Source organism: Rhyacophila brunnea, unplaced genomic scaffold, assembly GCF_057557595.1.
Source record: "Rhyacophila brunnea isolate RB1 unplaced genomic scaffold, BYU_Rbru_1.0 scaffold_6, whole genome shotgun sequence".
NCBI lineage: Eukaryota > Metazoa > Arthropoda > Insecta > Trichoptera > Rhyacophilidae > Rhyacophila > Rhyacophila brunnea.
The window spans coordinates 20,027,962-20,042,733 of NW_028233276.1; the positions used below are offsets into that span (position 1 = coordinate 20,027,962).

General features: G+C 35.6%; 1 protein-coding gene and 1 long non-coding RNA gene across 2 annotated transcripts in view; both read left to right on the top strand.

Moving 5' to 3' along the window:
* Positions 1-5,707, top strand: part of LOC147065361 (uncharacterized) — a 167,567-nt gene extending 161,860 nt beyond the window's left edge. Inside the window, exon 3 of the long non-coding RNA XR_015071846.1 lies at positions 5,601-5,707. This is a non-coding gene — a long non-coding RNA (uncharacterized LOC147065361). The remainder of the gene's footprint in view (positions 1-5,600) is intronic.
* A 68-nt stretch (positions 5,708-5,775) lies between these two features.
* LOC147065363 (hexosaminidase D-like) lies at positions 5,776-14,368 on the top strand. Its single transcript, XM_085956970.1, has 7 exons — positions 5,776-6,501; positions 7,190-7,527; positions 8,564-8,776; positions 9,508-9,746; positions 11,367-11,453; positions 12,103-12,295; positions 13,422-14,368. Exons 1-7 carry the CDS (start codon positions 6,247-6,249, stop codon positions 13,549-13,551), a joined length of 1,455 nt encoding a protein of 484 aa, XP_085813096.1. The 5' UTR covers positions 5,776-6,246; the 3' UTR covers positions 13,552-14,368.
* Positions 14,369-14,772: the final 404 nt, after the last annotated feature.

Consider the following 14,772-nt stretch of genomic DNA (forward strand, 5'->3'; position numbering starts at 1 on the left):
ACTGCTATAAAATGAGCATTGTTTTCATCGTATTATTGCGTAAATGTTTTTTTTAATAATTTAAATCTAGTTTCATTACTTCTGTCGAAGAGGTTGTAGAGATTTTTTAATAGGTAGTACATACCTAATTCAAAAATTTCATGTGATTTTTAAAAAACTGGAAAATAAAAACTGTATGAGAGTTTTTTATTTATAACAATAACAATACTTTGAGGCCAAGTTGGACGCCAGTTATAGGATGTTATAGTCTTTATAAAATAGAAACACTTCCGGTTTTAGTATTTATTTCGAGTTCACAGAGATTAATCAACAATAACAGAGAATACTTCAAACGGTACACTAAGATAGATTAACAAGATACGATGACTCGCTCGACCAAATAATAACCAGATGAACTTGCCAAAGGATTAGTTCATCTCACGTATGTATCACATTTGAAAACTAGATACCACACTCATCTCTAGAAACGAATCTTGATAGTGTAAGGTGCTTAGTCTCAAAATATAGGATCTGTAAGAGACCATAACACACTAACTAACAGGTCATAAGACCCCCTTCTAGGTATTGTTCAAACTCTGTGTGGAGACCGCATTATGTTGTTATTTTAACCTATGCTCGCGTTTATGTACTTATGTAGGTATATTATTATGGTTTATTTGGTTTTGACATTTTGGTTTAGGTACGTTTACTCACTCGTTTTATTCGTATCGAAAAGTTTCTTTCATCTATTCAATATACTTTCCTTTCCCGTAGCGGCGGAAAGTACAATTCGGTTGCGTTGAAATAAAATTGTTTCCGCGTATTTAGAGGGAAGTTGAACTTTTTTAAAAAGGTTATCGTGTGATAGGTATATAGAATGAGTTGCGAGGTGGAACCGCAGGGAAAAACTTTTAATACATTTCGCACCTCGGGGTGCTTTATCTATGCATCAAGGTCTGCCAAATCAATCTGAATTCAATGTTTGTCATCGGTGACGTATACTATTTATAACACTTTCGAGTTTCTTATTTATTACCCTTGGTTGTCGAATAGGTATTGACAGTATCAATATTATCGCATAGTCAATGCTTCAATTAAAGCTTACTGTTATGATTTATCTAATTCTATTTCGACCACTGCAACTTTTATGGTACCATCTTTGGAAAGTCGACGTTCTATATCTGATCAATATTTTCTTTTTAAAATTATCAATGGTTTTGTTGACTCGCCAAACCTACTCGAGAGGGTGAGATTCCATTGTCCATCAAGATTTACGCGAAACCAAACTTTGTACCATATCAGTCGTAGCGGTTCTAATTATGCACAAAACTCTTTTATTCGGCGCTCTTTTAAATTATACTACGCATTTCTCCACCGTTGATCCTTTTAATAATTCACCTGTTTCATTTAAACGCGCTATCTCCAAATTTTTGTATAAATATATATATATACATATATATATTTTTTTATGTTACTTTTTTGTATATAATTTAATTATTCATTATTTTTCCTCATTTTTCTCATGCAATTCTTTATATTTATGTTATTCTTACTCTCTATATTGTTAGGCTTAACCCGCTTAACTATATTATAATGTATACATAGAAACTTTGGTGGTTGCAATAACTTTTCATTATTATATTTTAAATTTGTAACTGTTTGATTCCTTAACAAAAAAAATAGAATTACAGAATAATTGTCTATCTAAAGTAGCAATTACACACAATGATTCTGTTTCCAAGTGTAAATTAGCTTAGTCACTATATATATAGATATATTATGTATAAAGTACGTTAATTTTAAATTTGCAAGGAATAGGTACAAGGAAGTATTGATTTATTGATTTTTGGAAAGTAATACAATTTAATATTCTCTGTGTAGGGCGGCTTCCACTGAATACTTTGTGAAAGACGGATTTATTCCGCCCTCTAAATTAGACCGCCTTCGTGCAGTGCACGTTTATCACATGTGGACGGGCGGGGCGGACCTGTTCAGAATGATTTATATTTAGACAGATATTATGTTATTATACGCCATACGATATCGCAATAGTGGCGTAACCGAAGTTGTGGAGAGGGGGGGGGGGGGGGGGGGTGGTGCCAAAAAGATTGTTGATTGACGTTTAAATAGAGTCGTCAAGTGATTTTTACCCGTCGGTATTATGAGAGTTTTTATTTTTTTGTCGGTGGGGGGCCTTTGTAGTTTTGGGTTTTGAATAGACACAAACATTAAATTCACTGAAATATATATGATAATTTCGTGACCAGACTAAACAGAACAAGACAAAACAAAATAGAACAGTGACAAAACAGAACAGCCAGGAGAAAAATGAAACATTAATTTATGTGGAATCTATTTAGGTAAGGTTAGGTTAAGTTAGGTCATTATTTCGTTGTATCTAGTCACCCAATCATTTTGAACATATTACAATGATTAAGATGAGATATCCTAAGCTTGCCGGCAAAGTCCTGTTTATTTGAGGGTTTCTAGCGACTAGGAATGCAGAAATAAGGTATATAATTTGATTTAATATGGCGTATTGAAAATCTCTGCTATTAAAAATCTATCAACATAATAGAGATAGGACAATTTCAATATTAAATTTATATTTTTCCTGAAAGGTCATAGTTATATTTATCGTTGTTCTGTTTTGTCATGGAACCGATAATTTACGATAAGATTACGTTTTTTTTGTTGTAAATAAAACATTACCAATTAAAATAGCACAAATCCCCCCCTCCTCAAAATTATTGACTATGCCACTGTATTGTAATACTCGATAACTATAATAATAAGAATTATTTCGTATTCACCCGCTTGTTCCAGTGGCTCGATAGTCGATAATGGGATTCTGTTCTGATCGTGAAAAATATTTATATGTTCGCGGTGCGACCGGGAAGGGTGGTTATTTATGAATGCGTCAGGTGTCCCATATAAATGTGGAAGGTATAATGTTAGTTTTATCGCCTATCTATACTGCCGGGATAAATTAAATCGACGCGTACATCTTCTCAGTGACAGATATTATACTATAGTATTATCATTTAGGTACCAAACATGTCGATATACGCAAATATGTAAGTTTATATTATTATCATTATGATGGTCTGTTTTTTTCTTGGTTCCCAATTCAATTCCCTCAGTTTTGTCTGCATAGCTGAACGCACATAACATAATATAAATAAGATAGAAAAGCGAAATCAGTCACGATAGATAGACCATTACTTTTAAGCCATTTTACAACGTTTTCTTAGCTCGTATTCTTATTTGTCCGGTACAAATCTTGCAATCGATTTTTAACTAACTTCCCGACTAGCTAGACATTTGAAACTTTTAGAATATATCAGAACACGATGCCAATGCATTTTTTTAATACTTTTAGCCATCTTTAAGTAGAATTAATTTCATTTTCAGTTAATTCTGTTTTGTATGAAAAGTTATTTAGACACCATTATTGGTTGCTAGGGGTCTGGGGTCCTAGCAACTAAATTATTAATATATACGTGCGTTACTATGGAAATCAATATGACATGCCAAAATGACATTTCAGTATTATTTCTATCAAGTCCAAATTTTTTTGATCGTTTAAGCAGTCAAGTCAAGATTCAACAGAAAATTTAAAAACCTTGTATATAAAAAGTTATTTTTAACTTGTAATTTTTTAGTTTGTGACTTAATGCCTATCGGGCCATAAAACGCAAGGAATACCCGCTGAGTGACCTCAAATATTACCAATATGTATTTAATTTAATGCACGTTTCGTTTATGTGACAATTATTATAGTTGATTATTATGGAAAGGTAACAATATAATATTCGTTACCATAGGTTTAAGTTTATTATATTTATCTACACTCGAGAATTGTACTGTACCTACTTACAGTCAAACCCAGAAGGTGATCCACTTTCCTAATTTTTGTGGTCCCTGAAGGTATTGAGAAACCTGTCGTGTCCTTTACATCAGTGCTCCGCAACCTTTTCTCACCCATGGCACACCAAAGGTATTCCCAGAATTGCACGGCACACTACAGGTAAAACAATTTATACATCAAAACATGGACCCCATATGCCGAAGCGGGCCCCCTACATATCGCTAAGGTTAAAGACAGTGTGATACTCTAAAGTAGGTAGTGTTTTTCAAATGGTGTTCGAGGTAAAATTAATGGTATTAATTGTATGTTTACCTATTTTGTTGTATATATTACTACAAACACTCCCTAATCGCATATTTTAAAAAATTTGTAACAGCGTAGTAATATAGCGCCGCAGGCGACTTTTTTTTTAACCATTAGAGAAGATTTGTAATTTGTGTTTATCTCACTTATCTGGTTGATCTGCCACTGACTGCTTATCATTTTTAATTATAGCTTGAGTTGAAAAACGTTGCTCACATAGCTATATGTCGTATAAAATGGGAGCTGAACTGCGATAGCCTTGTCGGAAATCCGAGAATATTCTTTATTAACCGAAAGCCAGAAAATAGCCAATGGAACATCGGCGAAATTCATTTTAAGCGTCACGTCGTTCCTCAATTCACCAAAATTTCTCACGAATATAATTATAGGGAAAGTGCTTCTGTAGAATTTCGGGCATTGGAAGCAAAAGGGTTTCGAATCCAATCGTATTGATTGTATGAAAGTAATGATGACATTTCTTTTGCAGCAAAGTTATAAGTTTTTGGGCCGGACTCGGAATTCATTGCTTGTTTTCAATGGTAGTGAATTTATTTAAAATATCTATGTAGTGAAGCATATCAATATATTTTCATTCTGACCTTGCACTTTTTTATTAATTTCATTCAGGTGCTCAAATATATTACCAGCCATGTACGCAAATTTGGCCATTAAGTAAGTATTGTAAAATATACAAAATTATTTGCGTTTTTTGACACAATGCGCCGCGGCACACCTTGCATCGTCTCGCGGCATATCAGTGTGCCACGGCACACCGGTTGCGGAGCACTGCTTTACATGAGGCGAACTCCCTATTCCGTATTAGCCCTCGATGTTTTCGCTGACGATGAGCCTTTCTAAATTATTGTTTGCCCTTCTGGCTGTCTGACCAAAGAATTACAGATTTTTTTGTAGATTTATTTTAGCGAACCAGTTTTACGCGTTTATTTCTTTCAGAGCGGAAATATTTGTTCTGTTTGTCGTCCATAGAATTCTTAGCATCCGTCTCCAATATTACGTCTCAAAGGCTTCAAACTTACGTCGGTTTTCAAAAACAATATCGTATAATTTTTGTATTTGTGTATTTCGGGAACCGTATCAACGTATCTAATTAATTTTAAAATAAGTCATTATATAATTATTATCATTCGTTAGAATTTATTGGTTTTCTTAATTTATTGTCTTGAAATCAAAAAGGTGCGCTCATGGAGATGTTTCTACGAATAAAAAAACGTACATTGCCCACATTCAGTTTGGACAAACTCGATATAAAATCTCATTGGCTGTTAACCACGCCATACTAGTTAGTCGATACCTACCTCACAGTGAATGCCTCCGAATGCGTTTTGAACCGATAAAAAATGTATACGCATCAAATCTATGTGAATTTAGCTAAATGCCTATTCTATTTCGTAAACCAATGCTTAAAATACATATTTTTTATTTCCAGGTCTGTCCGCAGCGGCATTCTCCGCAGTATGCTGTTCGCGCCGTGCGCCTTCGCAGGGCGCCTCGGTCTTACAGCATGGAGAAGAAAATCCACCATCCTGATAGGGGTCCTTCTCCTGGTCATCATTATATTCGGGGTCCACTACAACGTCGGCTACGGAGGGAACTCCGTCAACGATGACTTCCCACTGAAAGAATCATTAGTCTCCGCGAGAAACGATTTAGACAACTCGCCGCATACGAATGAGGCTATCACCAAACGGAAAAATCTCATAGTCGATACAGAAGCCAATGGCGGAGTACATTTCGTGAGAAGTGATGGGTTGAAAGAAATTCGAGAATCGCATCAAAAGATAGACGTAGTTCCAGTCCTAAGTGACAAAATTGTGCAAGAATTAGAGCAACCTTCCAGAGACGAAATAGCCGCGAGAAGATCTGATGCTAATGACCAGGTTTCTTATGACCTGGACGCGAGCAATCAAGGACTTAGCGCCATCAACCAAGACACCAAAGATCCTTATATTCCTGCGAAACGCGTGGTGCATCTTGACCTCAAAGGTGCACCGCCGAAGATTACGTATCTCAAAAGGCTGTTCCCTTTATTGAAGACCCTCGGTGCTACGAGTTTGCTCGTGGAATACGAAGATATGTTCCCGTTCAACGGAGTCCTCTCTGACATAGCGGCGCACAACGCTTACACCAAGGAACAGGTTTTGGAGATTTTGAAGGCTGCCAGTGACAATGGCTTGGAGGTGATTCCCCTGGTGCAGACTTTCGGTCACTTGGAGTTTGCCTTGAAGAGGGAAGGGTTTGTCCACTTGCGAGAAGTGCCGGAATCACCGCAAGCGTTGTGTCCGAGTCTCAATCAGAGTATGGACTTTATTGAGACCATGATTAATCAGGTGAGGATAATATATTGTTTCTATCTTCACCTTTATTTTGTTTTGAATAGTGTTTCTTTTGGAATTTTATTTCCGCGTTCATATCTGTAATCTTTTTTCTTTTTTATAGATTTACGACACACGTTGATCGTAGAGCGAAAATTTTACTACAATCGCTGTAATACTGATAAATTGTGGCTTAGTATTTCATAATTATTCAAACTGATGTCACTGTGTGTTTAATTTTTTTATGCAAATCAATCGACAGTGGCTAGTAATTTGAGTTTAAAAACGGACGAGATAACTTGCAAAATATCTATGTGCGGCCTGTCGATCACGGCCCCATAGAGCGAGATAATTCGCTGAAGGCATGGAGCCGGTTAAGTTGAAGAATGACAATGTATGAGTGTGTTAGATCACAGCTTGGACATGAATAATATACATATTTACTTTGAAATCGAATTACTCACTTATGTTAGTTCAATCCCCAGCACCTCAATATTATTATTATAATCCCAAACATAATATTATTTGCATAAAAAGTAGTTTTTATGATTTTTTTATTCCTACAAACACCTATGAAGAATTTGGTCGGTTAACTGCGTAACATTTTCCGGTTTTCGGTTAGTTAGGAAACGCAGTTACCCAGTTAGCCGGTTTAAACAGGCTTGGACAATCTAATCACACCTATTATCGTTAACCGTTCCAGGTTCTGGAGCTCCACGGTCCCACAATCCGCCACCTACACGTGGGCTGCGACGAAGTCTTCCAGATGGGTGAGTGCTCTCGCTGCCGTCGCGCCCTTGAAAATAACAGCGGCAGTTCATCGTCAGGATCTGGATCAGGACAAGGCGGGGGAGCTCGTGACGCTCTCTTCCTGCGGCACGTGCGGGCTGTCACCGCAATCGTCGCCAAGAAGTGGCCGAAGGTCAGGCCTATCCTCTGGGACGATATGCTGAGGCATGTGCCCAGAAGGGATATGATTGACGCTGGGATCGGTTCTACCATTGATCCGATGGTTTGGGTGTACGCTGAAGATGTTTATAGGTAAGATCAGGGCTTTTTTGTCATTTAACACGGTAAAACGGCGTTCCGGCACCTTTTTTCACGGTGTTTTTAATGTTTCAAAAGCAATTAGGTAGACGAAACAATGTTCGCGCTTACAAAACTATCGCGTTTTCTATTACCATTTCTTCAAGTGAATCTGAATGCGAATTTTCGCAAATGAATCTAATTATTACCCCAATAAGAGCTTCGTTGAAGACCAAAACAGTTTCGGAATTTTTGTTCATCAAACTCGTCGGACCACCTTCAACACTTTTCGATCCTTCAAAATAAGGTCTCTATACTGAATACACTTAATTTTACCTCGAAAACCATTTAAAAAATGATAGGTACTATAGCCTCACAATGCCTTTAACCTTAGTGATAGGTAAGGGGCCCGCTTCAGGATGTGGGGGCATGGAAATCACTATAATATGCTTTTATTCAAATACCTGTATAGTATGATGTTTTTACAATTTTATTTTTTACAACTTTTTACAGTTTTTTATTTGTATTTGTTTGTTTGTTGAATTTTATGCGCTTCGTGGCATAGGAAAACTTGCTTTAAAAATGATATTTAAATATAATATTCTTTAGTAGGTAAGAAGTTTGGAAAGAAGTGAGTTCCGGCACCTTTATTTAAAAAAAAAGCCCTGAGTAAGATTATGATTTTACTTTCTAATAGTGCTCCGGGTATAATCTAAGCTTTGATTCGTTATCATTAGCCGGGGTCCCTAGATCCTTCCATTCTTCTCGGTTATTATTTTTTTGGTGTCACCAATTGGTGTTTACCAATCACTCAACCCATTGAAAAAAACATTTAAATTTTTTTCAATAATTTATACTTACTTAATACTTATATAATTTAATGAAAAAATCAAATGTTTGCCATGATGACGATCACTATATGAAAATTGCACTATTATCGATATGATATCTAAAAACCCTACATAAAAAAGTAGGTATATAATCTTCATTATCATTCAATAAATATTTTGCAATTCAATTTATTAAATGTATATAATATTATATTTTTTAGATTTGTTCCCACCCATGTGTGGGACAAATACGCGTCAGTGTTTTCAACCGTTTGGGGTGCGTCCGCCTTCAAGGGTGCTTTTGGAGAAACGCAGTACGTGCCAAATGCGAAACGCCATCTGGAGAACAATCTGAGATGGCTTGAAGTGATGGCGCAGGAAGGCCCCAAATTCAAGAATGGCTTCGCTGGGATCGTCTTAACCGGTTGGCAGAGGTTTGTGTAATAGGATTTCAAAAATACCTAATGTTATCAAACTGTGTGGCCAATGCAATTTTATTATCAATAGCAAATAATAACGTTTATACTGTTGAATATTTTTAGTATGAAAATGTAATAAACGACTTTGAAACGATTTTTTGACAGATATAATGTTCAAAACTCCAAAAAGTATGGAGTTACATAGAATTTTCTTACATATTGTGATATCTTCGGATGTGACATGGATAGATGTGGAACTAAAGTGGTCTCTGCGTAGTAAATGCGTGCATTCTTCAAAACACGCTTGGCTAAATAAACGGTTTGCAGAGATATGGAAACTAGTTGGGTTAGTAACTCGGGATTTCTTTTCAAGACTGAGCATACTCCAGATTTTTTTTCCACCGCTTTTTGTACATTATCTATTACATAATTTTGAATCTCATGACTACAAAAAGTCAATATGTATATTTGTAATTTTTACAACTGGCATGTGTTTATACATAATAAAATACACCAATCATTACGCTATTTCTGGTAGGCAACAAACGAAATCAAACTAAACAGATAAACCTCATAGAAGAAGAGAAATTTGTCATCTGAAGCTTTGATTGGTCTACGGTGTGCACGCTGATGCTCGTTGGATTAGAATCTTCAGTTTGAGGATTCGAATCCTTTCTTAAATTTATTTCGTTATTTAGATATCTTTTCAACTCAGTGATAATAATTATAACATATTCTTTTTTCAGATATGACCATTTCGCAGTGCTGTGTGAACTGCTTCCGGCTTCCATTCCGTCGTTGGCTATCTCCCTGTCGGCGACAACTCACGGCCGCTATAATGCAGAGGCAGCGGAGGAAGCGGGCACGGCTTTAGGGTGTCCGGTTGCAGCGGCCCGCTCGCGACCTCCGCCTACCAGATCCGCACACTTGTCCCTGGACACTGATCCGCACATGTGGGATAAATTTGGCAGATGTCTTTTTCCAGGTTAGCTCTTAAGTATCCCTCTCTATTCCTCTTCTATGGCCTGAAATATGGTTATTATAAAACATCTCTTAAGGAAGATTGTCTCAGTAGCGGTGTGTAGAGGGTGTGGAATTTATTTGATTCTGGTGGAGTGCTTACCAAGCATGCACAACGTACTCGGCAGGAGACTGTTCACTCCACTCCACAGTGTAGTCGTCATGTCGCCATCACAGAAGTTTATTTACTCAAAAATTTGCCTTTAAAATCTCGAAAAATAGATGTCATACATTTTTCCGAAAAACTGGCCAATTGAAGAATCGATTAGTGAAGATTTCAGATCAATAGCAAAAATAAAAAATATTAGTCATAAAATGTTAAATGCCTCGTACTATTACAGATGGACTGATTCTATTTGTTGCTGTGGATATGATAAACCTTATGATTGTTATATCTATATCCTTTGTTGCACAAAATCCTGGTTTCCAATTTGCTGTGACATAACACTACATGTCTGGGTTTTCGGCAGGTCGTTAGTAGTGGTAGTAAAATTAAATATTATTTATAACTTAACATGGAACAAGTGTAACTGTGTCTAGTTTGATTTCAAGATTTGAGAAACTATACATCATAATATAGATTAAGCAACGCACCATTGTTTGAACAAAAATTAACTAGTGAGTTCAAGTGAGAAAGCAATAGGCACTCGTATAATCTCCGCAAAATGCATAAGATAGAAGACATAGGTAATAAACGCCCTAGTGAAGTTAGAAGTGAAGCCAGTAAATATTGGTTCGGCTTATATGTGCTTAGTTTATTATTATTTTTAGTTAATTTAGTAGAAAAGATAATAGACTGTGTTGTGTTTAAATATCGTAGCTATACTGAGAAGCAAGATAATGGTGTAACGTTTAATAGGTAAGTTAATAATAATAAAATTGAGGTTCTATTGTGCGTCATATGCATAGAAACCGGCATCATATAGCCAGACCCCCTTTGGTATTATTGCTCTGACCAATGCACTTAATCTGCTTACAAAGAAAACCCTTTAAATTTACTGTATAATTGTTATTTTAAAAATATGCGTAAAATATGAGAACATTTTACAAATAAAATCTCTTCTATGGACTGTTCTGCTGCTTATAATATATGCGTAATATAATAATGTTATATACAATTAATTATTATGTACAATGTTGATTTTCACATATTACAATAAAATACAGAAAAAATTTGATGAATACATAATACAGGCGGCCCTTGACTTTGAACGTTCTACTTTCGCACAATTCGCTATTTCGTACATTTCTTAAAATTTTGATTTTTATGCAAAAACTATGTGCTTCCATGCAGTCGCTCCTCTCTCCTCCACTCCCCGTCACCTTCTCAAATACGTAAAAGGGTGGTATTCAACAACTGCCTCGTTAACTATATTATACCCATTGATAAATAAATATTTTAAAGTACACTTTTTGATGTTTTTTTTACATCCCTCTACCCTCAAACGTTCAACATTCGAATACATTTTCAGGAACCAATTATGTGCGAAAGTCGAAAGGGCAATTTTTATATCTGAAAAATTTTAATTATTGAAAGCCATAGAGTACATTTCTTTATGTTTATAATTTGTTATTTTTGTTACAGGAAATTCATTTTTCAAATTGACCTATAGACTTCATGTTGCGGAGGCTGAGGTCAAAGAGTACCTCGACCAAACGACCAGACAAAGAGGTAAGTATCAAATACAACAGCTTTCATTTTTTTTTATTAATATGTACACTAGGTAAGTAAATTCAAACTTAGAGATCAGTTGAACAGCTGAAGATTGAAAGGATCCATAAATGACGCTACACAATCTTCCGTATTTTTCGACACACTTTTGTAGTGTTGAAAATGGTAAATTTCAGTAAGTAAATATAATGACGTTATCATAGAAAAAAATGAGTATGTGACGTCCTAAAACCCTCCTAACCATCACAAATCATCATATAGACCTCCCCTATCCCTGGAGGTGTAACGTAATATATAGGGCACCCCCAAGTGCATAGTACACAGAGGCATGCGACGGTCTAGGATTTATGGTCAAAATACACAAATAAAAATATTGTGTAAACCATTATAATACATTTAATTACATAAACTGAATGCTGTAGGTTGTGCACTGCCAGAGGCCAGCTAATTAAGTCTGCGTAAATGCGCCACTTTTCCTAGGGACCTATACTGCTTTTATTCACCTTTCTCAATAAAGTTAACTTAACTGAACCCACTTATTTACATTAGTATGATTATGCATAGGGCCCATAATTCTTAGCCTCTCAATAATCTATCATCTGATATATATCTATAATCATCTGATGCATTTTTGCGTGTATGTTTGCAGGTTGGATGACCCCATACAATGTACGGCGCAATTACTCGGCTCCGCTGCGCATCACGGAGTTGACAGGAGACCTGTCCCGCCTTCAGCGCAGTCTCTCATCGCTGGCGAGGGCGGCGGCCGATGCGCTCGTCGACTACTGCGACGCTTACACAGTCGCTGAATGGGTGGAGCAAAGAATATATCCAGATATCTTGTAAGTGGCCATATCTAATAGTAAAGTAGTCTAAGTATGTCTAATAGTAAAAATTCCATTATTTGGATTGCATAGACGTAATATTAGTTTACATAAAATACTCAAAAGACCAAATGGTGTTCGAGGTAAAATTAAGGGTATTCGGTGTATTTTAGTGATTTTTTGTGTTTATGAATACATTCACTTGAATTATGGAGTCGTCGAGTATCGACACAATCAAAAATTGCATCTCACTACCACTACTCTCAAAGTAAAATATCACCTTTTAAATAGATTTTTTTTACTACTAATGCAAATCTGTGATGTGTGTTTATCTCACTTATCTGGCAACCCATCACGCCAGCCCCCCTGACCCCGGACCCCCAGGCTAGAGTCATGTCAGCCCGCCCTTGTGGAGGCCATGGGCACCTGACTACGTCTCTACAAGCCCATTGAAGAGTCTCATGTAGTCAGATTTCATTAAAACTCAACATTGGTGTGACTTGTATTGTTGTACAAGTGCTAACAAAATGTCTCATGTTTAGGTCCAGAAAAATAATGTATGGGAAGACCATGGATTTCAGTGGTTTGATGGCCTTATGTAGAGACTTGCGAGTGCTAAAAATGATCGACTGGAGAAGAAGAGTGGAGGGCAAATGTGTTTGAGGTGGCCAAGGTCCATCCCAGGTTATAGTGCCAGAGAAGACGAATTTGGAAACCTCAGAACCATACCAATTTGAATAAAATATTTGTACTGAGTGAGATTTGAACCAGCATCTATCGGGTTCGTGTCAATGTACGTAAGCAACCGGTGCAATACTAATCAAGTTGATGTTGCCTAATACTATGCATGGCCCAAATATAAATAATGCAGGCTCGAGTTCCATTTGGTTCAAATATTTTTCAAAAATATTGTTGTAATAGTTCTGTATGTTTAATAACGAAAGCTACTTTATTAATCTTATGTATTGTTTATTATATAAAAATATGTTTTAATTATATTCGACCAAATCTCATAAGCATTCCTCTCAGTACAAAGGATTTGCATATGCAATTTTTTTGATATTGGAGTTTAGTTGTAACGTACTTAAAGCTTTTTAATGTTGAGATCTTGTTCATGTTAATGATGTGTTTTATCTGTTTATAGGGCTTTGGAGAGAGTGCAAATGGATGCTCAGGTGCTGTTGAGTCGGAAGACGTGGGATCGGAGACCACTGCCGGCTCTCGAAGAGCTCAAACGTCTGGGAGTTCCCATGCCCGAAAAAAATCATAATTGATCAGACACAGTTTAAAGTTTTTTTTTTAAGAAATATGTTCCTCAAGACTGTAATACAAAATTAATCTTAAGTGAAGTGAAAAATCTTCATCTAAAGACTGTACATAATATTATATAATATTAATAATTATGATTGTGGTTAAGTGTTAGAATTATTAACTTTTTTTAAATTAAAATAGTGCAATCGGCCATTGGAATCATGGATAATTACCAAAAATTATTACAATATATTATTTTTGGAATTTGTAATTTCCATTTGATTTTCTACACATTTATTTTATCTGTACAGTGTATAAAATATGTTTAGTATGTATGTCTTTTGGTTAGTAAGTACATTATATAATTTGCTGGATTGTCGTGCAAAGGTTTAAAGCAAAATGTTCTTATTTATGGAGTGTATACAGTGGAACCCCAATTTTACGTGGCCGTAGCTTACGTTTTCCATCTATTTTGACCATGTCTGATCCTAATTGGATCATATGAACGTCCACAGAGTGAAGGTTTGTATTGACAGACTGTTGTTTTTACGAGAAATGGATGTTGGCCACTTACTCCGACTCCAAACACAAATTGAAAAACAGTATGTATATTTGCTACGACATTATAAGCTGATTTCGATTATGTACATTTAATATCCAGTTTTACATTTTTATTTCATAATTTCATAATATTCAGAATTCAATTAAAATTATTAAAATTAAAAAAAATTATTTATTTTAACAAATTTAAATAACTGCATGACATCATTGAAATTAATATTAAGGTGCTGACGCATGTGCGTGTTTCTATTTGTAGACACGTCTACCGTTACTGTTACACAATGCAGTTGGTAGGCGATCTTTTATTTTAGACAATTAGGGATGGGCACACGGTATTGTTTGTTATTCTGCTTTTTGGCTAGAATGTTATGATCACTTGTTGTACAAATATATTATACTAACATTCATGACGTACATGATGAAACCTTCAAATCAATTTATAGCATTGAAAAAAGTTTAATACAAACAAGACAAAAATATGCACCAAACCAATTTGTATTATAGTTCATTTTTAAAATTTTTCAATTTCTCCCATTTTACATTTTACCTGTATTTTTTTTTTGCCAGTCTCCTCAAAAACATAAAATTGGGGTTTCACTGTATTTTATTGATGATTGTTTGTAGAGAATGGATGTATTACTTTTGTGAACAGTATTGATAGTAATTAATTTGCCGTTTAACTC